Here is a 24550-nt window from a genome sequence, read left to right on the forward strand (position 1 = left end):
TCTGCTTATATGTCTTATGGTCTTGCCACAAGTCTTGCTGGCTACTCTGTTGAATATACCAGTGGAATCATTTTCTCATGCACTGATATACTATCACATTTCCTGTCACCACCTCTTATTCATTGTGTGCTTGAGTGTGGAAGTGATGGCATTATGTCCAAACCAAGGTCTAACCTGCTCTTGCTTAAGGTATGCACACATGTATTTCCCAGCAGAGTGTGATCACAATGGGGAAGAAGTTAGCCTAGAGTGCATGCAGCACCATAGTTACAGGATTAATTTAAGGCAAAAGCTTCATTTTAAGAATTCTTCCCTCTAAATCATTTGGAGGCTTCTATTAGAATTGTGTCTTGTCAATACACTGATACCTATACAATAATCCATTTTCAGCCTTTTTTTTTGGAGTTGAGCATCTTTTTCTGTAGCAAAACCAAAGAACTCCATTGTACTTACAATTATGTTTCTTAAAAATGACAAAAAAATTGTACCAAATGGTCTTATGTTAGATTAAGCCTTCTTTATATCTTGGTTAAGTAACTGTCATAGCAAAAACATACTGTTAATGTCTCTTTGTTTTCCTTGTTCATTCTGCTTATGGTTTGCCCAATCACCTGAAATACACAAAGATTTTCATCAGACTAAACTGGAATGGTTCTACTTGTGCAAACTGAATGAATTAGCAAATTTAATAAAGCCCCAAAATCAATGTCAAATATAATGCAAATGCACAATATATAATATTATAACTTAATTCAATATAATCCTTCTATAAAAGAACTCAAAGAAAATGGATCTAGATTGAGGTGCAGAACATCAATGTTGAAAAGAGTAAAAGAAATTAGATAAATCAAATAACTCTGATTTAGTACTGTAACAGATTGGGCTGAGATAAAAACAAGATGATGAAAATTGAATGACATAAGAATGAGATGGATTGGGAGAGAAAGCAATGAGATGAACTGGTTTGAGTACAACAAATTGAAATTGGAAATAATGGAACATATTGGAGTGGAAAGAGTACAATGAGTATTGATTTCAGCTGTGAAGATGCAAAGATGAAGAAGGATGTTCAGGAGGATTACAGAAAAAAATTGAGAAAGGAATAACTACAGTAGTACTGATAAAATAAAGTCAAAGAAGATTGCTAAGTGTCATATGCTAGAAAATAGAAGAGACGTGCATGTTATGGTAATAACAATCAAGATATCGAAGTTTCAGGTTCAGGGACTGTTTGGTGAATTTCTTATTCAGGCAAGTTGTGTGAAGTTCTCTGGAGAATTTGCATGTAAAACACACACTTGCTTGTCAGCAATCAACTTCAGTGAAAGGGAAAACAAGTAGCACCTATCATTGAATTTAATCAGCTCATAAAATAGATGCAAGGTAAATATTTGTCACAAACAAGCTTGGTTCACAATTAAAATTCTCTAACAGTTTGTTCGCATGTGGTAGATACTTACACTCCCTCAGTTTCGAGGTCCATATTACTTCATCTGACTCTTTGTCCATTAATTTCAGCTGAAAATCTTCTCGTTGTTCTAAATATACTTCAAAGTAACTTTTACATTTAAAAGATGTCATATCCATGAATTCAATCTCCTAATGAAACAAAACATACTCTAATATTCTGTTGAATTGAAAAAAAATTGCAACATCTAATGGTCAAGGAGCACATGCACTCGTAAAAGAACACAAATTTTCCATGGCACAATGACCACTTTAGCTACAGAGGATGACCGATATTTTCCCACAGAAGTGTAAACATATTCTGAATAAAGACATTATTTTATTGCAAAGAACACAATAGAAATCTTAAGAGTGCTTGGGACTTGGATGAAATTCCTATATCTTGAATGCTAAAGCTAAATGGGAAGAAAATTCATTCTTCATCTCTCCCTTAAGACAAACCTTAATAGAACCACGCTGCATGAAACAGAGTTTTGTTTTGCCTTAAATACGGGAAAACAAATTCTATTTCTTCTGAACTTGTAAGCCTCTTCTTTTAGTTTGTATAATCAACAAATAAAATATTTCATGCAAGTTTCAGGCAAGTTCCAGACATGAGAATGCCTCTAATTGGAAGATTGAAGGTGAGAAATGGTACATCACTGCAAGATTTAAAAGCCAGTTTAAAGGTCTGAGCAATATCAAATTGTTCTTGCTACAACTAAACAAGTTATTTTAGAGAAATGTCTTTGTGATCAGCTGCAGGGTGAAGAACAGTTGTATCTTTCCTGTGACAGGGTAAGTGCTGCAGAAGGTGGTCAGTCAGATGTCCAAAAGGTTGCAGGCCCACAAGAATAGCTGCTCTATAAGAGTAACCAGGGCTGGCAAGGTCAAAGTAGCAGCAGGAATAACTCACAAATGGAAACTGTCCAAATCCCAGGCCACTGGCAGAATAGAAATCAGGAGCACATGCAGCTTCGATCCATTTTCATTAATGTTGTGTTTGGATAATGAACCCTCTTGTCGTAACTGGACTTGTGCCTTGAGATTATTTTGCATCAGTTTTGAATCAATAAAAATGGTGCTTATGTATTTTTAAAGTGAATTAAACAGTGGTTTCTCTTTTTTTATTCTTTATTTTTTTCCCTCAAGTTTCTCAGTCAATTTCCAATTAAAAGGCATTGGGCAGAACCAAGTGGATTGACAGCCGGTGTGCCTGCAGGGAGTTTCTGACTACCAGCCGCACATGACTCAGTCCTTCTTCAGTTTCTGGTCATGTTCCACCAAAGGTGGAGTTCCAAGAGCTAGAGGTCAGGTGTTGGAGAATCTGACCTTCTGCTCCCACTGCTAAACTCATTATTAAGTCCAGCACCAAGGCACTGATATGGAGAGAGGATCTGGGCACACTTCATATCTGGCTCTTCAGCTTTACACTGAGTTAGCTGGTGTATCAATGGTGAATCCTTTCAATTGAATGGGATTACCAAGCCTAAGGCTAAAGGCAAGTGCAGGAAAGTTTTTGAATTATTTTATCTTAGAGCATTTATTTTAAAATGTATTTTTAAATATCTAAATCTACTTGAATAGCTTTTAGATGTCTCTTTAGCTACAAACATTCCAAACACCTCAACAACAGTGAGCATTTCAGAGTGGGGTCTCTGTGGTATACTTCTAGCCTCTTGGAGTCCACTCTGCCATACAAGAAGATTCTTGAATGTTGGGGGCTCAGGGGTGGGGTGCAGGTGGTGTTTGAGTGGTGGGTTATCCTGTGCATTCCTCCACATCCAAAAAAGGCAAGTCTGGGTAGGCAGGCATCAAGGCTGGCGAATCCAGGTAGCGGGTCAAGTGATTTCTGATTCAGTGTTTCACTACATGATACAGTTACATAGGAAGGTGGCTATCTTGACAAAAAAGACAATTCAATGATCCTAAATTGCTGTTACTCTTTGTTAATGAAAGTTGGCTTATTGCTGATTTGCAGTTACTCTAAGAAGGCGTTAGTGGGGTGGTGTTTGCTATAATAATTCAATAGCTTGTTAGGACATTTCACGAGAATTAAGAGTGAACCATGTAGTTAAGTAGTGTCAAGGAGAGATTGCATTGAGTAGTCTAAATTTGTTGCATTCATTCGACGGCTTTAAATGACAATTATTATTCTGGTGCCAACCAACAGATTGCCAGATTTATAGAATCCTTTAAGATAATGTTGATTCATTCAACCTGACACCATTATGGTGAAGAACATAATGTTCTTCATTATGTGGTGGAGGCAGGTACACTGATCAAGTTCAAGAGATTGTTAGATAAGCATATGGAGGAAGTTAAAATAGGGGGACATGTGGGAGGAAGGGGTTAGATAGTCTTAAGCGAGGTTTAAAGGTCGGCACAACATGGTGGGCCGAAGGGCCTGTATCGTGCTGTACTGTTCTATGGTTCTAACAGTTTGTCTTATTTGTCTGCAAAATGTTAATATACAACTGTATTATTCATTGCTTAGGCCACAGCTGGAGTACAGTGTGCAGATCACCACTCTATAGGAAGGATATGATTGTACTGGAAAGATTGCAGAGGAGATTCAACAGGATGTTGCTTGGAATGGAGTGTTTTGGATAAGAGGAGAGACTAGATAGGAAGGGTTTGTTTTCCTTGGAGTAGGGGAGGTGGAGAAGATCCTGATTAAGGTATACAAATTACGAGCGTCATAGAAAGGGCAAATAATAAGAAATTTTCCACAAAGAACCTGAGGGCAAACATTTAGGGTAAAGGGTTAGGGCATTTGGAGGGGATCTGAGGAAGAATTTTTTTTCACCCAGATAATTATTGATATCTGGAGAACACTGCCTGAGGGAATAGAGGGGGCAGAGACTCCCACAACCTTTAAGTATCATCCAGACAAACACCTGAATTGCCAAGCCTACAGACCAAGTGCAGGAAAATTGGATTGATGCAGCTGGATACTCAATGGTCAGAAGGTGGATTGAAGGGCCATTTCCTGTGCTGTTTGACTCTATGACTTTAAACAATTAAAATCACTAGAAGGAATCCAGAGATTACCTACAGTACCTCAGCCACTATATTCCCAAGAACGATTAGTAATAAATGCTGTTAAATTAACCAAAAGAAATTGTTCCAAGCAGAGAGGTCCAAAGGTTAAAAAATTGGTTCCACATCTCCTCTCCAAACCGTCTACCATTATATTAAATCTGCACCATTTGGTTTAAGACTTGTCTTTTAAGGGAGCAAGTTCTGCCTATTTCTGCAATCTAGACATGTCGTAATTTTTGTATACTTCAACTGTGGCCCCTCAGCTGTACCAGAGGAAACAAACCTGGTTCATCCAACCGTTCCTTACTGCTAAAATAAGCAGTCTTGCTGTAAATCTTTTCTGCATCCCCTACAGAAGAGATACGATTAAATCGAATGTGGTGACCAGAACTGCACGCAGTGCTCAAGCTGTGAACTTGCTAGCACTGAACACAATACTTGCACAACATCTCTGCTCTTGTATTCTACACTTCAACTGATAAAGGAAAACATCTCATATGTGGTTTCTAACCACCCACATACACTTCAGCATCACTCAGTATCCTCACATATCCTTATCTGCTGTAACTCACCAGATGCATTACCTCACATTTCTCTGGATTAAATATCATTTGCCATTTTCTACCTAAATGACCAGAACATTTACATTTTCCTATAGTATAATTAGTTCCTCTTGCCTGTCAAACACAGCCAATTTTACTATCATCTGCAAACTTCTTTATCATGAATCCTACATTTAACTCTGAATCAAGAGTATAAATTTGAAAAGGCAAAAGGGTCAAATACTGGATGCTCTTCCAGTCGCAAAAATGCCCATCAACCATTGGTCTTAGCTTACTACCACGAAGGTGATTTTGGATTCAATTTACTACCCTCCTTTGGATGCTTTTACCTTTTGGGACCTTGTCCAGAGCCTTGCCAAAGTTCACTCAAACAATATCAAATGCATTGTCCTCATTGACTGTCCTCATCATTTCCTCAAAGAAAAAAATATGGTCATGGTAGTCAAACACAATCTTCCCATAACAAATCCATGCTGACCGTCCCTGGTTAATCTATGCCTTGCCAAATGAAGGTCTATATTTCCCTTTTGAAAGGATTCCAATAATTTGCACAGCAGGCAAGTTGAATTAATGGTTCTGTTATTCCCCTTATAAACAACGGTCCAACATCAGCAGTCCTCCAGTCATCTGACAACACTCCTGTAGCCAAGGAGGATTGAAGAATTATAATCAGAGTCTTTACAATTTCCTCCCTCACTTCTTTTGACAATCTGGGATATACTTCATGAAGATCTAATGACTTTTCCTTTTTTTTTAAAAGATGCTACTATCCTTAGTAGTCCCATTTTGCTGTTTATCCAACCAAGATTTCATACTCTTAACTACATCATGAAGCTGTGATGAAAACTGCAAAGTAATCATTAAGAATCTTTCCCACATTCTTTGCCTCCACATATTGGTTGTCTTGCTGTCCCTAATGGGACCTACCCTTTTTTTAGTTATCATTTTGCTCTTGATTTCACTGTGTTACATTGCATTGAAATTGACATCAATTTCAGCTCTGTGTTCCCTGTTGATGCAAGGCAAGCTCTTACAGTTGTGACAATGCAACTAAGCATGGTACATCTTTGCAAGCAGTTCTCAAAGGAACATATTACTATATAAACACTCTTTCAGTTACAGGGAGAATTGCTACTGAATGGAAGGACACTGCAATGATGTGGTGAGGGGCAACCTGGGAGTATTCCCAGGAGGTCAGGACTTGGTCAGGCTAATGAAGCAAGTGTTTGGAAGAGATGTCTTCTTCATGCAGGGGTGCCAAGGAGACCCTCCAGATATTCTGCCAGGCACTCATGGTAGGAAGTTGGTAAGAATGTTTCTGTAATGACAAGAGTGTAGTGTCTGAATGCTTGCACCATGGGAATGTAGGCGGAAAAATCTGATTAAGTCTTCTCTTTTTGAGTATGGTGTTTGTAGGTCCTCCTGAATACAGCAGTGAGCAGCAAACTGTAAGATGCAGTAGAAATCAGCAGCAGCAGTCTGAGGCTAAAACACCGAGGGTGGCATGAGTTGGGTTTCAATGGTCTTTTGCCACCTGTTATAGAACATGCTTGGAATTCACTTGTATTGAAGGCAATGGGTGACCACTCTGCTCATGTCTAAATTTCATCATCCAATATTTTGGTTAACACGGCAAAAAGTATGTCAAACAAACATACTTTGTTCTCCCATATCAGCAGTTATAATTCTAGCCTTTAGTGGCTTTTAACTAATTTATTACAAACACAAAGCACATTCAGAGTTTGCCTACATTAAAGAGATAATTACAGCTCACAAGTTGGCAGCAATGGTGAGGGGGAGTTTGGATCCAAAAGGGAGATTATTTTTGTTCTGCATATAACAGGCCTTGGAAAATTTATGCCTTCACTCAAAGGCCAAGAGAAAATGTGGAATTTTAAACGTGTAAACACTACATAATGGAAGGTTGGAATAGAATAAGTAAGCTATCTAAATCAATATGTGAACAATCTGACTGAAAAGAATATACACAAAGGACTTTTAATACAAGATCTGAACAAAAATACTCAAGTATATGCTTTCAGAAACCCTTTTTTTTAAAAATGTAAACTTAGTTATGAATAGCACATTACATCCAATTGCAGGGAAGAGTGAATATACATTTTACAACCAAAACAAATGCAATTGATCTTTGCTTGTACAGTCCCAAATTATAAAACACCTGGCATACAGAATGCTGGTAAATTATCCCAAATTAGTCATAGTTCAGGTGCAACAGACTCCTCTGCATCAATAGTTGATGCTCCACCACCTGAGCAAATAATCCAAGCTGACACTTCAATTCAATAGTGAGGGAGTATTCTCAGGTCCTTTCTACATTTTCATTTGGACATTAAAAATTGTATGGCACCATTCAAAGAATGGACCTTATTTCCTGGTGTCCTGGCCAATATTATTACTTAATCAACTGCTCCGTAATAACTTAAATGGACAGTTATCTCACTGCTGTTTGAGCTACCTTGTTTATTTACTTACAATTAGTTGTTGCCTTTTTCTTATGTTACAACAGTGACCACACTTGAAATTTTACATGAAGAACGTTGGTCATGGAGGCATCATATTAATGCAAATTCCTTCTTTCTTCTAAATTATTCTTTCCCTCTAAGATAGCACATTTCTAAGGCTGCAGCAACAGCAATTAACAAAATAGTATACTTACAACCACAGAAAATACTTAATTGCAGCCTTAATTTAGAATATTTCTATTCCCATTTTCCAGCATCAGTATTTTTGCTTGTTAGCTTCAATAAGATTTTTTTTGACATGGTTTCAGTATAATATTTTAGATCATAATTCTGGAAAACAGAACCATGCTGAAACTGTGTGCGAGTTTGTTGGTATAATGTATATAAATATATACATATACTATATACAGCATATCTCAGGAAGCCTTGCATGCAAATCATTTGAAAGAAAGTCTATAATCATTAGCTATAATGTACCTCAGGAATTATTTCAGCAGACGGTTCACTCAAGAGTCGATATGTTTTGCCATTGGTCAGCTTTTTACAGCAAGCTGTGGGTTTATCAATTTTTACAGATTTTTGTTTTGTGTGTTTCTCTGCCTTTATGATGTCCTGAAAATGAACAAGAAGTCATATGAATGTTCTTTAAATTATTTTACATATTCATCAATGATTAACTAATTGGTTCATTCATTCATGAAATATTATTGCAACTTAACACAAGGTACATTTATCAAAAAACAGAAATAGTAAAGAAGATCTTAGTGAACGTGGTTAGAATTGTTCATACCTTAATTACAGAATCATTGTTTGCTGCCATATACACATGAAACAATAAGGATTGATGGTCGTTAATGACTTTGTAAATCAGCACAACACCGTGATGTTGAACATCTTGGGAAGTGGTCTGAAATATTGGCCCAACAGGTGAAAAAGAACTCACATTCCACCGAACATGTGTTGTTGAATGATCAGTAATAGGCTCTATTTCAGCTTTCTTGTCTTTTACGTGTAAAATTCTAAATTGTAAATCAGGTGAGTGATCTGTTAAAAAAAAATTGTAGAAGGTAAAACATTTTAGAAATTAATCTGTGAGTACAGTATCAAGAATAGTCCTAATAAAGCAGCATGATGCCAATTCCTGGTGTTAACAGGGCCATTTAGGAGAATCATACTTCACAGAAAATAAAGGAATGAAAATTGGAGGAGGTTGTCAAGCTGTGCTAATGTATCAGTAGCTTTAGAGCTTATACGGCTTCTACAAACAGGTCATTTGATTGTAATACAGGAACCATAAAAGGGTAATCTTGTTTTCAAATTCTAAAACTCAGACATACGATTTAAAATCCTTGCAATTCTAACAAGGACACCAGTAAAAACTATGATCAAGTTCATAGATGTATGATTGCTGTTGTCTGCATTGGAAAATACTGACAAACCAAACTAAGTTTATTGTGCCACCTAGTGGAGTACAATGCAAGGTTCAGCAGCAAAGATTGCAAGTGGCAAGATTAAGAAAATGACACAATTATGAAATGCCCTTACTTGCTAAGCAGAGGGAATGAGGAAAGTAAATGCTTTTTAGTACGGTTGGATCACTCTTCACATCAAACAGTGGGCCACAAAGCTTCCAGTTGTCTTGCAGAAATGTGTCATATTTATACCAGGACAGAATTGAGTAAACAATATCAACTTTTTCTGTCACTTCAAATACCAGGCCAGTAGCAACACATTGATAGCTTCCTTCATGATCCAACTTCAAACTGTATTTATAAAAAATATCAAGAAATATTAATTAAAATTGGCTTGTGGCAAACACTCTGCACTATTTATATATACAAGGTTTGAGAAATATACTTACCAGAAACGCTCCTCTGAGATCTGCCTCGGTGTTACTTGTTTGAAGTCTTGATTCTGTATTTTTTAAAAAAAAATCATGCCTTAATGAAATTAGTTTCAACACTTCAAAGAAGCACCTGTCCATATTACAATTTTCTTTTTGTGTTATTGAGAAAGATATTTGTGTAATACAAGTTATTTAAAAAATAAAGTTTCTCACCGTTTGACTGTCACAACTTGGACATGATGGCTTGATGTACAAGCCTATGGGAAAAAGATTTAATTTTTCTTTTAAAAAAGGATTGTTTCTAAACATTTGACAATAAGAATATATAATAGTAGCAAATTAAATTTAGGATTAACTATTACTTCACATATGTTACCATGGTAATGTCTCAGGCAGAAATGCATTGATCCATCTAATTTCCCCTTCCAAACCTATTCTCTTCCCTTTGATAGACCTAATTTTAATCTCTGTGTACCTAGCGTATTAAAATCCTACAACCAACAGAAAGATGTTCATAAATCAAAATTCTTTTACCAAGAATGCCTTCATTTATGAATGGATCAGTATGGTGCAGCCCCCAGATGCACATAAATGGGCTAGCCTTGTCAAACGAGTGTGGCCTGGCACCCTTGAGATAATTCTCATGAGATGCCACAAGCATTACAATCTTGTGGACAGGAAACAGCAGGCACTGAAGGCAGCCGAGCAGAGAGTACCTTCCTTGCTAGGGGATAGGAGCATGGTGGAGAAGCTACAGGGACATGGTCCATATGGTAAGGGTGTATAATATTTAATACTGTTGATAACGGTCTTGTCTTTAACACCTTCTGAATGGGTGGTGTACAACTTGACCACTAATTACACACCCTTTCCTGAATGTTGCATTATTCTAATGCATCTTTTTTCCCCCTTGAGTATTCTATAATAGCAGAACATTTTTTTTAAAAAAGCTATTTTTGAACCAGAGGTACCTGGAGAGCCAGTTTGGGAAGGAAGTAGAACAGAAAGTAGAGATCCTGCAAAATACCACATCCATCGGGGATTGCAGGACAAGCTTTTCAGGGAATACCTTCAACTGGAAGGTTGTACCACTCAAGGATGCTATTCATTTATCCTTCTGCTGCATGTCAGACATGGCAACACTTCTGTGGCTGTGCTCAGAAGATTACTGCTTCTTCAATTAAATTAGTATTAGATTATTGTCTTATTTGGAAAGCACACAGCCACCTGCAAGCTGGTAGAAGTCATTATCAAACTCCACAAAGCTCCCACTCAGATTCAAACTCTTTGTGCATTTTTATTAAGTTTGCAATTGTGGTTTTGGATTAAGATCTGGAGTTGGAGTTGAGCTCCATGATACAAGGTGCACATGACAAAACCATATACACTTAATGAAAGGGAAAACTAGGTTTTAATCACCTTTACAGGTTGTTTTCCCCTATTGATGTCAATACATAACGGAAGCTGTCTAAGCTATTTCCTCTGAGGGCAATTAATAGCCAATAAAATCGAAAAGGCTTGATGTCAATCATATCCAATCATTGTGAAAGCAGGTATTTTATTTTAATCAATGTTTAAATTGTCCCTGTGGTGGAACTGACTGCCAAAGCTCATTCTCCAAGCTCCCCCATGAAAAATGAACATTTAGGATAAGGGACGAGAAAATCTGTGGAAATGCACCTAATCATTCTCAAGAAGAAATAAAATAACTGTCACCATCCAGAGATAAGGGGAAAGACTGGATGGAAAGTAACTTAATCTGACAACTCCACTTGAGAATTCTTTGATTAGAACAGCACTCTAATTCGTGGCATTGACATGTCTTTCACTTGCTGACTATTATGAAGAGTTGGAGAAACGGCTGTGATAGCTTAACCATTATTCTCAACCCAAAAGCTGCATTCTCTCTTTTAGTGGAATAAATCATGAGTTTTAAAAATGAAACATAAAATAGATCTGCCTGCAATATGACATTCCTGGCATTAATAATTGGCAGTAATAGTTTTCTAAAGAGAATTTTTTGAATATTCAAACTAATATTATTTGTAAATTAATCATTAAGATAAATTGACCTGGCTCTGGATTTATGGTTGTTGTATCTTCAGTGCTACAGTCTCCTGTAAAATAAGATATCTTTATTAGCCACATGTACATTGAAACACACAGTGAAATGCATCTTTTTGTGTAGTGTTCTGGGGGCAGCCCGCAAGTGTCGCCACGCTTCCAGTGCCAACATAGCATGCCACAACTTCCTAACCCGTATGTCTTTGGAATGTGGGAGGAAACCGGAGCACCCGGAGGAAACAATTAATATGCCTGTGTGCCCATAAAAGAAATAAGATCAAAGCTTTGAACAATTCAAGTTCCTACTATCCAGCTCTTAAAGGCAACAATGAATCCAGTGTCTGGAACTTGCAAAGCTCAATTCTCTCCATTCTTTTCTAATTTGATCTCGTAAGTCATAGTAGAGGGCATTCCTGGACATTGTTGAATTATTACATCACGGAAGGAAGCCAATTAACCCGATGAATCTATGGGAACACCTAGTGGAACAAAACTGTCAATGCCCATTTCCTTATTCTTTCCTCTTATCACTCAAAATTATTTTCCCTCAAATACCTGTCCAATTTCTTCTCAAAAACAGTGGTTAACTGCTTTCCTCTCCCCCCACCATCCCTTAAATTCTAGAATATAATTACTTTGAGTAATTGAGATTTTCCTTACATCCCTGTGTACATTTGTCCAAAATTTTAAACCTGTGACCCCAGTCTTTGAATGGCAACATTTGCCTTCTGTTTACCTTGTTTTAACCAGTCACAATCTTGTACACCTTCATCAAAGTTCCTCTCAACCTTCTTCACTCCTAGGAGAACAAACCAGATGGCACAATGATTAAAGCTTCTCCCTCACTGCTCCAGAAGTTCAGGTTCAATACTGACCCTAAGTGCTCTCTGTGTGGACTCTGACCCTTCTCCCTACGAACACATTGGGAACTCTGGTTTCCTGCCACGTGCCAAAGATGTGCTGGCCGATGGGTTAATTGGCTGCTATAAATTGCCCCTGGACAGGTAGCAGGGAATTGTTTGGGGGGTGGGGGAGGTGGGTGGTATTGGAGTTGATGGGGATGCAAGAGGAAAAATAAGATTGATCTAGATTTGGTGTTTGATGGTCACACATGGAGGCTGAAGTGCTTTGTGTCCATGTTGTACAACTCTATGAACCCTAGCTTCTCTAGACTAATCATTGGAAATCCATCATCACTGGGACTACTTAATCTTTCCTGCACCCTCTTTGGGACCTTTGACATCCTTCCTAGAATTACATAACCAGAACTGGATGCAACACTCCTGTTGTGGCCTCATCAATGACTTGTACAGTTTCAATGCAACTACGTTACATTTGTACATTATTGCTCAAAGAAGGGATATTCAATTAAGCCCCTGTTGGTCCTTTAACAGAACCCCTTTCATGATGTGACTGTGACAAAGCTGGCCTAAGCTCTTTCTGCAGCAAAGCCATTAACAGTCCAAGTGACATCTGTGTTTATTATTGCTGTGACATTTCATTCTATGCAATCAGAAAGAAATACAAATCTGTTCAAGTACAGTACAATCATCTATTCTGTTCTTTGTGTGAGTGGCATGCTTTTTTCACTGTTCCCTTCCCAAGCACTGATATTTTGTGTGTAACTTCTAAACCCTAACTTGATCCTTCTGGGGAAGGAATCAGTATACTGGCTGTGTTTCAGTGGGAATCTTATGTTTGAGGTTATCCAGTGTGTTCATAAAATACTTTTGGACTCTTTTTATAACAACCAACCTATCCTCAATAACTTTGCCTTTCCTATTCTTCACACCTGCTCTATATTATCTGTAATCTGTTGTTTCCTTATTAAACTATTAATGTTATAGTTTCTGTTAGTCTACATCTTCTGTCACATTTTAAACTCTATGGGCTAGAAATTCTTTTGCACAATGGAAACAAAAACAACACTGCATGGTTTAAAAATAGCATTAGTGCAGAGTGAATTAGAAATGTGCACATTTCTCTGTGTGAGTTCAAGTCTCTAAAGTCATGTCCTCATTTTTGGGCAAGAATTTTGTCTTCCAGTAGTACACTTTCTCCAGTCCCCAACTTGCCCAAATTAGGTCAACAGCAGTCCTGTGCCCTAACCTCAGCACAGGCAAAATTTTCCACCACATTGGTTTGAAAAGTGGTCACTTTGCACCAAAGAACTAGATTTTACAAACATTGCTTGCTCAAAAACCCCTCAGTTGTAACTATTATGCTACACAACACACTGTACACTCATGGCTCAATCTACACACTACTCACACTGAACCTAACTGACATTTTCAAACACTTTGCTGCATTCTCGACTGACCTACATTGGCCATTCATTTGTCTAGGCATAATATCCATCTTAATAGATGACACGGGCTTTTAACAGATGCCTGCAGGTACTGGCACAGGGGAGGCAAACAAGGTTTCAGCACCCAACACCTTATTCACCCTGGCCTTTTTGGGAGTCATGCTTCTAAGTACACCAAGTGGAAGTGCAATGTCTATGCAGGCTACACTTTCACAAGGTATTCGCCACTGATGTTAATAATGAAACCTCAAATATAAGATGATGCACATGCCTGGACTGCTCTCCCAGAGAACGTCAACCTTCTAGTTTTGGGGTCATTCCAGCCCATAGTCGTTGATTAACACCACATATAAGTTTGCTGATTACCACTGTTTTAGGGTAGTCATTGCCTTCTCTAATCCACTAGACCACACTTCGTCTCCTTCCCCATCAACCCAGAGGAGCTGACTGACCAGGCATGGGCATCTACTGCCATTGCAGGTGTCCTAAAATCTAGGCACTCATACACTGCACTCATATTGCAGCAGCCAGAGCGGCAGAGGGGAGGAGCCAGCAACTTCGAAGAAATTCTTTCTGATTGGCCGAGTTGCCACACACTTTTGGCAATAAAAAGGTAGGGTCAAAAAGAGCAGCCATTTTGGAGTGGCCATTGTGACAGTGAGCCAGTGTAGGAGTGGGGAGCTGAGGCTTTGGCTAGAGAGGCTTCAGTGAGGAGGCACAGGTGAGGAGCAGATAAGAATCAGGTAAGGCTTTTATTTTCCTATTAATCCACAACCTTTGACAGTGTAGACAAAATGGCAGTCAGGGTAGTGGAATGCTCCTCCTGCAAGATGCGGGAAGTCAGGGAACCTCAGTCTCTCTGATGACTACATCTGTGGGAAGTGCGCCCAGCTACAGCTCCTGACAGACCGGGTCAAGGAAGTGGAGGCAGAGAATCATCCGGGAAGCTGAGAACATCATAAATGAGAGTCTTAGTGAGGTGGTCACACCTCAGGTGCAGGCTACAGATAGATGGGTGACCACCAGGAGAAGTAAGGGAAGTAGGCAGACAGAGCAGGTTTTCCTTGTGGTCGTTCCCCTCACTAACAGATATACATCCCCCATGGATACTTTTTTGGTGGGGGGGGGCGGGGGTGAAGAGGATGTCCTTTCAGAGGCCAGCACCAGTAGCTGGGTCAATGGCACCGTGCCCGGTTCTGAGGCAAAGAAGGGAAGGAAGGGTGAAGTCAGGCAGAGTGATAGTGATAGATAACTCGATAGTAAAGGGGCACAAAGGGGCATTTCTGTGGCTGCAATCGAGACTCCAGCATGGTGTGTGACCTCGCTGGTGCCAGGGTCAAGGATGTCACGCAGCAGGCACAGAACATTCTGAGAGGGGAAGGTGAGCAGCCAGAGGTCATGGGTACATGTGACATAGGCAGGAGTCGGGATGAGGTTAGGGATGATTTTAGGGAGCGAGGTAGAAAGTATAAAAGCAGGACTTCCAGCATTGTAATCTCAGGATTACTACCCATGCCATGTGCTAGTGAGAGGTGATAGATATATAGTGCAGTTCAATACATGGCCAAAGAGCTGGTTTCAGATTTATGGATCATTGGGGTCTCTTCCAGGGCAGGCGGGGACCTGTACAAACAAGACGACTTGCACCTGAACTGGAGGGGAACCAATATCCTCGCTGGGATTACTCAGCAAGTGCTAGTGCTACTCGGGAGGGTTTAAACTAGAGTGGCAGGAGCATGGGAACCACAGCAGGGCAACAGGTGGTAGGGTTGAGGGCAAGAAAGATGGTGTGACAAGTAAGGTTGAAAGGAAGGACAGCAAGGGACAGGCTAATAAACATGGTGGGTCTGATGGGCTAAAATGTGTTTATTTTACCACTAGGAGTATTATGGGTAAGGAGGATGAACATAGACCCTGGATCAGTACATGGAATTACGATATTGCTGCCATCACATAGACCTGGGTGCGTGAGGGACAAGACTGGCTGCTCAACATTCCTGGGTTTTGTTGTTTTAAACGTGATCGAGAAAGGGGCAAAAGAGGTGGAGGGATTGCACTACTGGTAAGGGAGAATGTCACAGCTGTACTCAGAGAGGACATACTGGAGGGCTCATCCACAGAAGCAGCTTGGGTGGAGCTCAGAAAGAGGACAGGTCCAAATATGCTGATGGGAATTATACTATGGGCCTCCCAATAGCCACCGAGAGGTGGAGGAACAGATATGTAGATAGATTATGGAAAGGTGCAGAAACAACAGGGTTGTCATAATGTGGGACTTTAACTTACCCTGTATTTATTGGAACTTCCTTAACACAAAAAGCTTAGATAGGGCAGGATTTCTTCAGTGCATCCAAGAGGGGTTCTTGAGACAGTATGTGGAGTGAACGTACTAGAGCTAGTTTTGGGAAACACAGGTCAGGTGACAGACCTGATAGTGGGCAAACATTTTGGGAATAGTGACATTTTGAGAATAGTATGTTTTAAGATAGTAATGAGCAAGAATAAAATTGGATCTTCCCAGAAGGTACTAAATTGGGGGAGGGTAAATTATGGCAGGATAAAACAGGAGCTAAGGGGAGAAACAAGGGACTGCAGATGGTGGAATCTAGATGAAAAACACGATGATGCTGGAGGAACTCAGCAGGCCAGGCAGCATCCATGAAGAAAAGCAGGTGGTCAACGAGCTAAGGGGCATTGATTGGGAGCAGCTGCTGTTAGACAAATCTACATCTCACATGTGGGAGTTGTTTAAAGACCAGCTGATCAGAGTCCAGGATCAGCATGTCCCAGTAAGGAGCAAGGACAAGGATGGTAAGGTAGGGGAACCTTGGATGACCCAAGAGGTCCTAAACTTCTTCAGGAAGAAAAAGGAAGCATACATAAGGTTTAGGAAGCTAAAAATCAGACCGGGCCCTTGTGGAATATAAAGATAGCAGGAAAGTGCTCAAGCAGGCGATTAGAAAGGCCAAAAGAGGCCATGAAATGTCCTTAGCAAGCAGGGTCAAAGATAATCCCAAGGTACTTTATCCTTGAGTGGACCTACCCTCAGTTATCCTTTATAAACTGAGGGTAGGTCCACTCAAGGATAAAGGAGGGAATTTGTGCTTGGAGTCAGAGCAAGTGGCTGAGGTACTAAATGAGTACCTTGCATCGATATATTTATTGAGATAAAATTGGAGGATACTAAAAACAGAGTGGGGCATGCTAATGTGCTGGGACATCTTGAGATTAACGAGGAGGTAGCGCTAGGTCTTCTGAAAAGCATTAAGGTGGATAAGTCCCCAGGGCCTGATGGCATATATCCCAGAATATTGAAAGAAGCAAGGAACAAGATTGCTGAGACTTTAATAGGATCTTTGTGTCCTCACTAGCAACAGGCGACATCCCAGAGGACTGGAGAGTAGCAAATGTTGTGCCTTTGTTCAAGGGAAATAGGGATAATCTAGGAAATTATAGGCCAGTGAGCCTCACATCAGTGATAGGGAAGATACTGGAGAGGATACTGAGGGATAGGATTTACGTGCAATTGGAAAGGCATAGGCTACCTAGGGACAGTCATCATGGATTTGTGCAGGGCAGGTCATGCCTTACAAACCTGATTTGAGTTTTTTTGAGGAGATGACAAAGGTGCTTCATGAGGATAAGGCAGTGACATTATCTACATGGACTTTAGTAAGGCATTTAACAAAGTCCCTCATGGTAGGTTGATTCAGAAGATGGGATCCGGGGTGAATTGAAAGTTTGGATTCTGAACTGCCAGAGTAGGGGTGGAAGGCTGTTATTCTGGCAGGAGGGCTGTGGCCAGTGGTGTTCCGCAAGGATCAGTGCTGGGACCTCTGTTGTTTGTGATATATATCAATGATTTGGAAGAAAATGTAGATGGGTGGATTAGCAAGTTGCAGATGGCATCAAGATTGGTGGAGTTGTGGACAGTGTAAAGGACTATCAAAGAATAGAGTAGGATATATATCAGTTCCAGATATTGGCAGAGAAGTGGCAGATGGAGTTTAATCCAGGCAAATGTGAGGTGTTGCACTTTGGGAAGTCAAATAAAAGGAGAAAGTACACAGTTAATGATAGGCCCCTTAATAGCATTGAGATACAGAGGGACCTTGGGGTCCAGGTCCACAGTTCACTGAAAGCAGCTATGCAGATGGATAAGGTGGTAAAGAAAGTATATGGAATGCGTGTCTTTGTTGGTAGGGGTGTTGAGTCTAAGAGTAAGGAAATCATGCTGCAGCTATCTAAAACTTTAGTCAGACCACACTTGGAGTATTGTGTGCAGTTCTGGTTTCCCAATTATAGGAAGGATGTGGAAAAGGTGCAGCAGAGGTTTAACCAGGATGCTGCCTGGATTAGAGGGTATGAGCTATAAGGACAGGTTGGATAAACTTGGGTTGTTCTCCTTAGAGTGTCGGAAGGTGAGGGGAGACCTGATAAAATTATGAGAGGCATAGGTCAGGTAGACAGTCAGAATCTGTTCCCCAGGGTAGAAATGTCAAACACCAGAGGACGTGCTTTTAAGGTTAGAGGGGTGAAGTTTAAAGGTGACATGAGATGCAAGTTGTTGTTGTTTTTACACAGAGTGGTAGATGCCTGGAATGGGTTACCAGGGGTAGTAGTGGAATCAAGCAGTTTGGTGGAGTTTAAGAGGCTTTTAGATAGACACATGAATATGAAGGGAATGGAGGGATGTGGTTGATAAACAGGAGGAGGACATTTAATATAAATTGGCATCAAGATCGGCACAACATTGTGGGCCAAATGGCCTGTCTAGTGTTGTACTTTTCTATGTGGTCATTACAGCTCCCATTCTCAAGACATTTATGAATAAGGAGTACTTTCTCTCAACATGGATTTGATGATGGACCACTGGAGGACTATTCTAGTGGTCAATTCTTAGCCAGTTACAACTGCCTTTCACCTTTTGCCCCAAAGTATGCATGTTGGCAGATATGGACCATCCCTCATTCAAGTGCCTGATCACTCCACTCACAGCTACAACCGCACCAGATCAGCACTGCTGCAGTCACAATGATGCCACAACAAGGAGCTTAGTGAAGACCACAACTCAGCTGCTCAAAATGAGTTATCACTGTCCAGACCACTCGGGTGGCATTCTGCAGTATTCAGCAGCCAGACTGTCAGTCTTTGTACTGCCCTCCTATGCACAGCAGAATTTGGCCAGCAGCCCTTGCCTGCCAAGACTGAGCGAAGGGAGGACCAATGGGTAAGACAACAGGATGGAGACACACTTCAAGAGCAGGAGGAAGATGATAGTGAGGACCCTCAGCCTTGGCAACAGGGGCCCATGCTAAGCTTTACGAAAGACAAAACTTTTCTGGCTGTGCTGCAAGGCAGTTTTTGATCCTGCAAAATTTCCCAAATGTCTCAACATCCAGCCTTTCCTGCACATTCTTAAAACACTCACTCATTTGCAGGGTCATTTAAGCCACTACACATCTTAAGAATAGACTTCAGTCAATGTGATACAACCAATGATTGGACCCTAACTACAATTAATAATGATTTCCAGAAGCTACAAATTCAGTCCTTTGTCTCAAACATTGCAACAAGAGCTTTTCCAGAACCAAAGACCTAATTAATCAAGTCCATTTGTCATCACTGTCCAGCCTTGCTCAATCCTCATTGCACACACTGCCTTCACATTATAAGCCTAACACTTGCTGCATCTTAAATCAGTCTCAGAGGCTGAATACCTTCATGGCAAGCAGCTCTTCCCATTTACAAACCTTACAAATGGCCCACTTAAGAACACTTGTGGTCAAGTGCAGTAATGGATACTTGGATCAAAACAACACAAAGTACCAGGGCTCAATGAGGTCAGAGGAGTACTTAATAATCTCTTGATCGAATGGAATAGTTAGACAGCAGCCACATGCAGTGTTCATTTCACTTGATCAAGACATACACTCAGTAGCCTCATAGTCTCATTTTAAATTACAGCTGCACCTTAACAATGCAGTCCATTTGGAATATCGATCCATTCAGTTACAAATCTAACTTATTGGTTTGACAGCCAAATCATGATCTTAGTGCTCCTGTGAAGGAAACAAAGGCATCTCAACTCAAAGGCTATTAGCTCTGCCAATGGGATTAAACTCATCAAAGTGTAACTCTGTATGACTATAATTTATGAGGAAACCCCACCTTCATAAAAGGTCACTGTTATAAGCCCTTGATGTATCTGTGTGAGTGCATTATTATTGCAAACCTAGAAGCATCATGCTGCAAGGAAACTTGACATCTGCTGACTGTTGCTGGCAGCATTGACTGATCCCTGATGACTGATTGGATAATCTCATTTGGCCTCATGACATGACCACCTACAGTGCCCTCACATGGCCAGGCTCACTGTCTTCTCCTCCGAATGATCATATCAAAACTTATCCAAAGGAACAGAGAAGAACCTCACAAGTCTTTGTGCTCTTGCACATAGGTGCAAGGTGCATCTAATTATATCAGCATTCATCTTGCACTTTGTAGTGAGTGATGCACAAACATGCTACTGCAGTCAGCTGGCTTCCTTTGGTTGAGTAAGGGTAAGGAACTGAGGGATGAAATGTGTGAGCAGAATCTGCAATCAGTTAACTTAATGGCTTCACCTATCATGAGCAGCACAAAAAGATCAACAACTTTACTGAAGTAAAATATAATTACAAATACTTAGCTAAATGTCTTAGCTAGTGCAAACAATGGTCCCAGCACACATCATCTCCAAGGTGCACTTGGACAAGTGGACATCCCAACAGAGTGAATCAAAATCTACTCACTACTGGGGCTCTTAGCTTTCATGCTTTTCGAAGTAGTTTGGAAGCCCAACCACCATGCTGTGGTGCTGCTGCCTGACTATAGGAAAACCAGCTCAGTTCATAGCTCATTCAGGGCTCTTCATGCCTATGATGAGCTTGTGTCTTTGATGGGCTGGCTCCAGACTGCAAGGGACCAACTGCCTGAGAGCAGAGGCCATGGGAGAGATCCCAGCCCTCAGAGAGGTCAGAGATCTAAGTTCCCGCAGTGCCATGTACACGATACCCGGAAGACAACAGTGCGCACATCTAGACTTACCCAGATTCCACAAGTGTTATCACGCCCTCCAGAACCCTGCTAAGACTGGGTTACTGGAGCTCTGGAGGACAGGGACTGGGCTTCAATAGAGGGACGCACTTTCTCCCTCAGTCACTATGTTTTGTCAGCATTACCACAGCCTAACACAGAAGACCAAATCAATCTGAAACTGAAAGAAAGAGAGGTTCTCTACCAGCTCCTGAGGGAACATGGAGACAGTTTCCCCCATGCTTCTGGTCATCACATGGAGCCACTCTGACAGGCCAGGCACTCTCCAAGCATTTTAAGAGTTCCTGAAAACCAAAAATAACCTATGCTGTACCCTTTGAGTTCTGATGAAGGGTCTTTGAGCTGAAACATTAACATTGTTTCTCAGACCCGACCTGCTGAGTATTTCCAGCACTTTCTATTTTTATTTTAGGGTGCCCACCCAGGGGCCTTCTCCTAAATGCCCTCTGTCCTGGGGCAATCTGACCCCTCCATATGAGCTCTATTATCTGGATTCAACCTCTGTGGAGCTGAGACTGTGGTTTCCCTTCTCCTCCTGCCCAACTACAGTCTACTAATGCCAGCTGTTTCCACTCATGAAATATGCCTCTCATAACTGCCAGGAGAATGCTTGCAGGGTACTGAAGCTGCTTCTTTCCATAAATATTGACATCTGGACTTGTTTGAAACCATTTGTTAATTGTATCTGTGATGAGCTCCTGCTGAAGCTAATGACCTGGGAGCAGCCAACATTCTCACATCTGTAAGAATCAAGAGTTTTTACATGAAAGCTGAAAGCACCCACGACCATCTAAGATTATGAGCATGCACCCAATTGCAAATTTTGACTGCATGTCTGTGACACAGGAGGGTTAAGAGTTCACACAGTGTGGAAGCCAGATGCTCTAAGAATCTTGCATGGTGTGATTCAATCATCATTAGCTATTCCTCCTTTATGATCTTTATACGTTAATGACTTCTGAGTGCATGCCATGGTGGTGTCTGTATTAAACATGTTTATCTTGGATTGTTTACATACAGAGATAAGCATTGATGCAAAACCCAGGCATGTGGTACAGTCGCCTTGTCATAGTCTGCTGACTTGTGAAAGAACTTGCAGCACTGCATAAACCCTTGATACTGTTGGGGTGTCTGTTTGCCACGTACACCGAACAGCTGTGCTACAGATCATTCTTTGCATTCAACTAATGTATTGATTTAATATCTTACTGATGTCTAATGGCTCCATTAATTGAGAGTGCTTGGAAATGAGCTCTCATGTGGAAGTAAGAGCGGAGTAGAGCAGGGTAGAAATTGGTACTAGAAGCATGAAATTTCTGAATACTGTAGGAATGCAAGAAGCAGCACTAATGCGGTCGTCGATGCACCAGAGTTGAGGGAGTGGGCCCAAACAAAACAAAGATTGTTCCATGTATTCGACAAAAAGACAAGCATTGCATGCCCATGGCTATACCATTAATCTGAAGGAAGTGAGTGGAGTGGAAGTTATTCAATGTGAGATCAAGTTTAGCTGGGTGAATGAATGCTTTGGTGGAGGGGAACAGGTAGGGCCTCTGTTCAAGAAAGAAGTAGACGGGCCTCAGACCTTCAAGGTGTAGGATAGAGGTGTAGTCTGCTCTTTCATCCCCATTAGCCACTTGACAGATGGTCTGCTTGTGGATCCTGAGTAGGAGGCAGAGGCAGGCTGTGTGGGACTGAGGCACTACAAGCCTGGAAGCTGTGCAGGAAATTGGATTTGTGACTGTGTGGGAGATAAGGGCCTACTTAATAGTGGCATCTTGGTCCAGAGAGAGGTGCATGTCTGACTGATGATATCAGCTTTGGTTCTTCGTAACAGGGGTATTCCCTGTGGGTTAAGGTATCTGTCCAAATGAATGAGGTGATGTTCGGTGCAGTAAAATCGTACCTGGTGGGTCATAGTGTGCTCGGCTTTACCTGTGCCATGCTGGGTCCCTTCAGGTTTAGAACACTAGGTGTCTACTCCTTATCTATAACGGACAGCAAGTGAAAAAAGACATTGAGTGGACATGACAATGTACTTTGACTGTGTTGAATACTCATGGGACTAAGTATGAGAGTGTGAAGGTAAAGGAATTAATGAAATATTAATCGAGTGAGAGACAGGGTCCACTATTGAGTCTGTGTGGGAGTTAGTAAGTTAGCTGGTCTGGTGATAGTTATAACTAATGTGTGTGTTTGAGAAAAACTGTGCTTGGGACAAGGGTGTGGAGCAAAAGTAATGTTTGTGAATGTATTTGTGAAGGAGGGAGACAGAGGAAGAGACAGAGGGGAGCAGGTGGACAGTGAGATAGTGTGTTAGTGATAGTTTGAGAAGCGAGACAACATTTGAGAAGTGAGACAACTAATCCAGGATGCTGCCTGGATTAGAGAGAGTGTGCTGTAAGAAGTTGGACAAACGAGGGTTTTCTCTGGAGCAATGGAGTCTAAGGGGAGAACTGATAGAAGTTTATATGATTACGAGAGGCATGGATAGAGTAGACAGCCAGTATCTTTCTCCCAGGGTCAAAATGTATAGTACTAGAGGACATGTATTTAAAGTGAGACAGGGTAAATTCAAAGGAGATGTGCAGGGCAAGTTTTTTTGTTTAAAAAGAGTGGTGCGTGCCTGGAATGCACTGCTAGGTGTTGGAGGCAAATGGCACAAGACAAATATGATAGGGGCATTTAAAAGGCTCTTAGACAGGCACATGAATGTACAGGGAATGGAAGGATATGGACATTGTGTAGGCAGAAGGGAGTAGTTTAGTTAGGCATTAGTTACTGGTTTAATTAGTTCAACACAACATCATGGGCTGAAGAGCCTGTTCCTGTGCTGTACGGTTCTATGTTCTATACATCATTGTAGAATCAATGATGAGTCTTAAACAGCACTGTAGATATTTTTAAAAGAGTTTCTTAAAACAGCAGCCTTGCTACACAACTGCACAGATAAAGATAGGGGCTCCAACATACTCATTGCAACACAAGGGTAATTAATCAGATTCAAATGAGTCTCGTAAGTGATGACAAGCAAGAAACAGCTTCCTTTCATATAAATGGTTCAAATTGTTGGACACCACAACTAACAAGGAAAGAATTGTCATCAGATGCGGCAAGACTAAAGAGCATGTTCGGGAAGTGCAAGAGAAGCCCTGTAAACAATCCACAAAACTCTCAACAGCCTAGCAATAAAAAAGTTTAACATAACTATAAACGTTCTGCTTCTGACATGCAAGAACACATCATGCCTATTTAAAGTAAATTCATAGTGCTGAAGCCAAGAAAATCAAAAGGTTTCAACATCAATCATTATGTAGACTGATTTTATGCAATCAAAAATACCATGTGGAAAAAAAAAGTCAAGAGTTTAAACTACAAAACAAGTAGGGAGTAGCCCTGTGATTTTTCACCCTTCACATGTACATTTCTCTGCAGCAATTCTAACTTTACCTTCCATAAATTCAAAAAAAAAGTTAAAATTGCATAAGCATATTTAGCTGATAAATCTTTACCATCAGCCAAAGTACTTGGCTGTCAAATAAATGAAAATCAAAAACTGCAGATGCTGTAAATCTAGATCAATAACAGAAAATGCTGGAAATACTCTGCAGGTCAGGCCATCTCCGAGGGAAGAAAAATACAGTCAATGTTTCAGGTTGGAGCCGCTTCATCAGAACTGAAAAGGAGAAAAAAGAAG

The 24550-nt window shown here is 40.6% G+C and overlaps 1 protein-coding gene across 3 annotated transcripts in view; it reads right to left on the reverse strand.

Annotated features, from left to right (window-relative positions):
* Positions 1–24550, reverse strand: part of si:dkeyp-97b10.3 (uncharacterized) — a 72210-nt gene that overhangs the window by 12181 nt on the left and 35479 nt on the right. For 2 of the 3 annotated variants that reach the window (XM_052018334.1, XM_052018333.1), the window contains exons 7-15: positions 12184–12246; positions 11456–11500; positions 9597–9640; positions 9399–9451; positions 9083–9300; positions 8328–8581; positions 8015–8149; positions 1461–1599; positions 558–611 (exon numbers count right to left, since the gene is read on the reverse strand). In XM_052018334.1, coding sequence (XP_051874294.1) covers positions 558–611; positions 1461–1599; positions 8015–8149; positions 8328–8581; positions 9083–9300; positions 9399–9451; positions 9597–9640; positions 11456–11500; positions 12184–12246 — 1005 coding nt within the window. The remainder of the gene's footprint in view (positions 1–557; positions 612–1460; positions 1600–8014; positions 8150–8327; positions 8582–9082; positions 9301–9398; positions 9452–9596; positions 9641–11455; positions 11501–12183; positions 12247–24550) is intronic. The other variant, XM_052018335.1, reaches the window with a different exon arrangement.

The sequence above is a fragment of the Pristis pectinata genome, chromosome 6 (assembly GCF_009764475.1).
Source record: "Pristis pectinata isolate sPriPec2 chromosome 6, sPriPec2.1.pri, whole genome shotgun sequence".
In the NCBI taxonomy this organism is placed as follows: Eukaryota; Metazoa; Chordata; class Chondrichthyes; order Rhinopristiformes; family Pristidae; genus Pristis; species Pristis pectinata.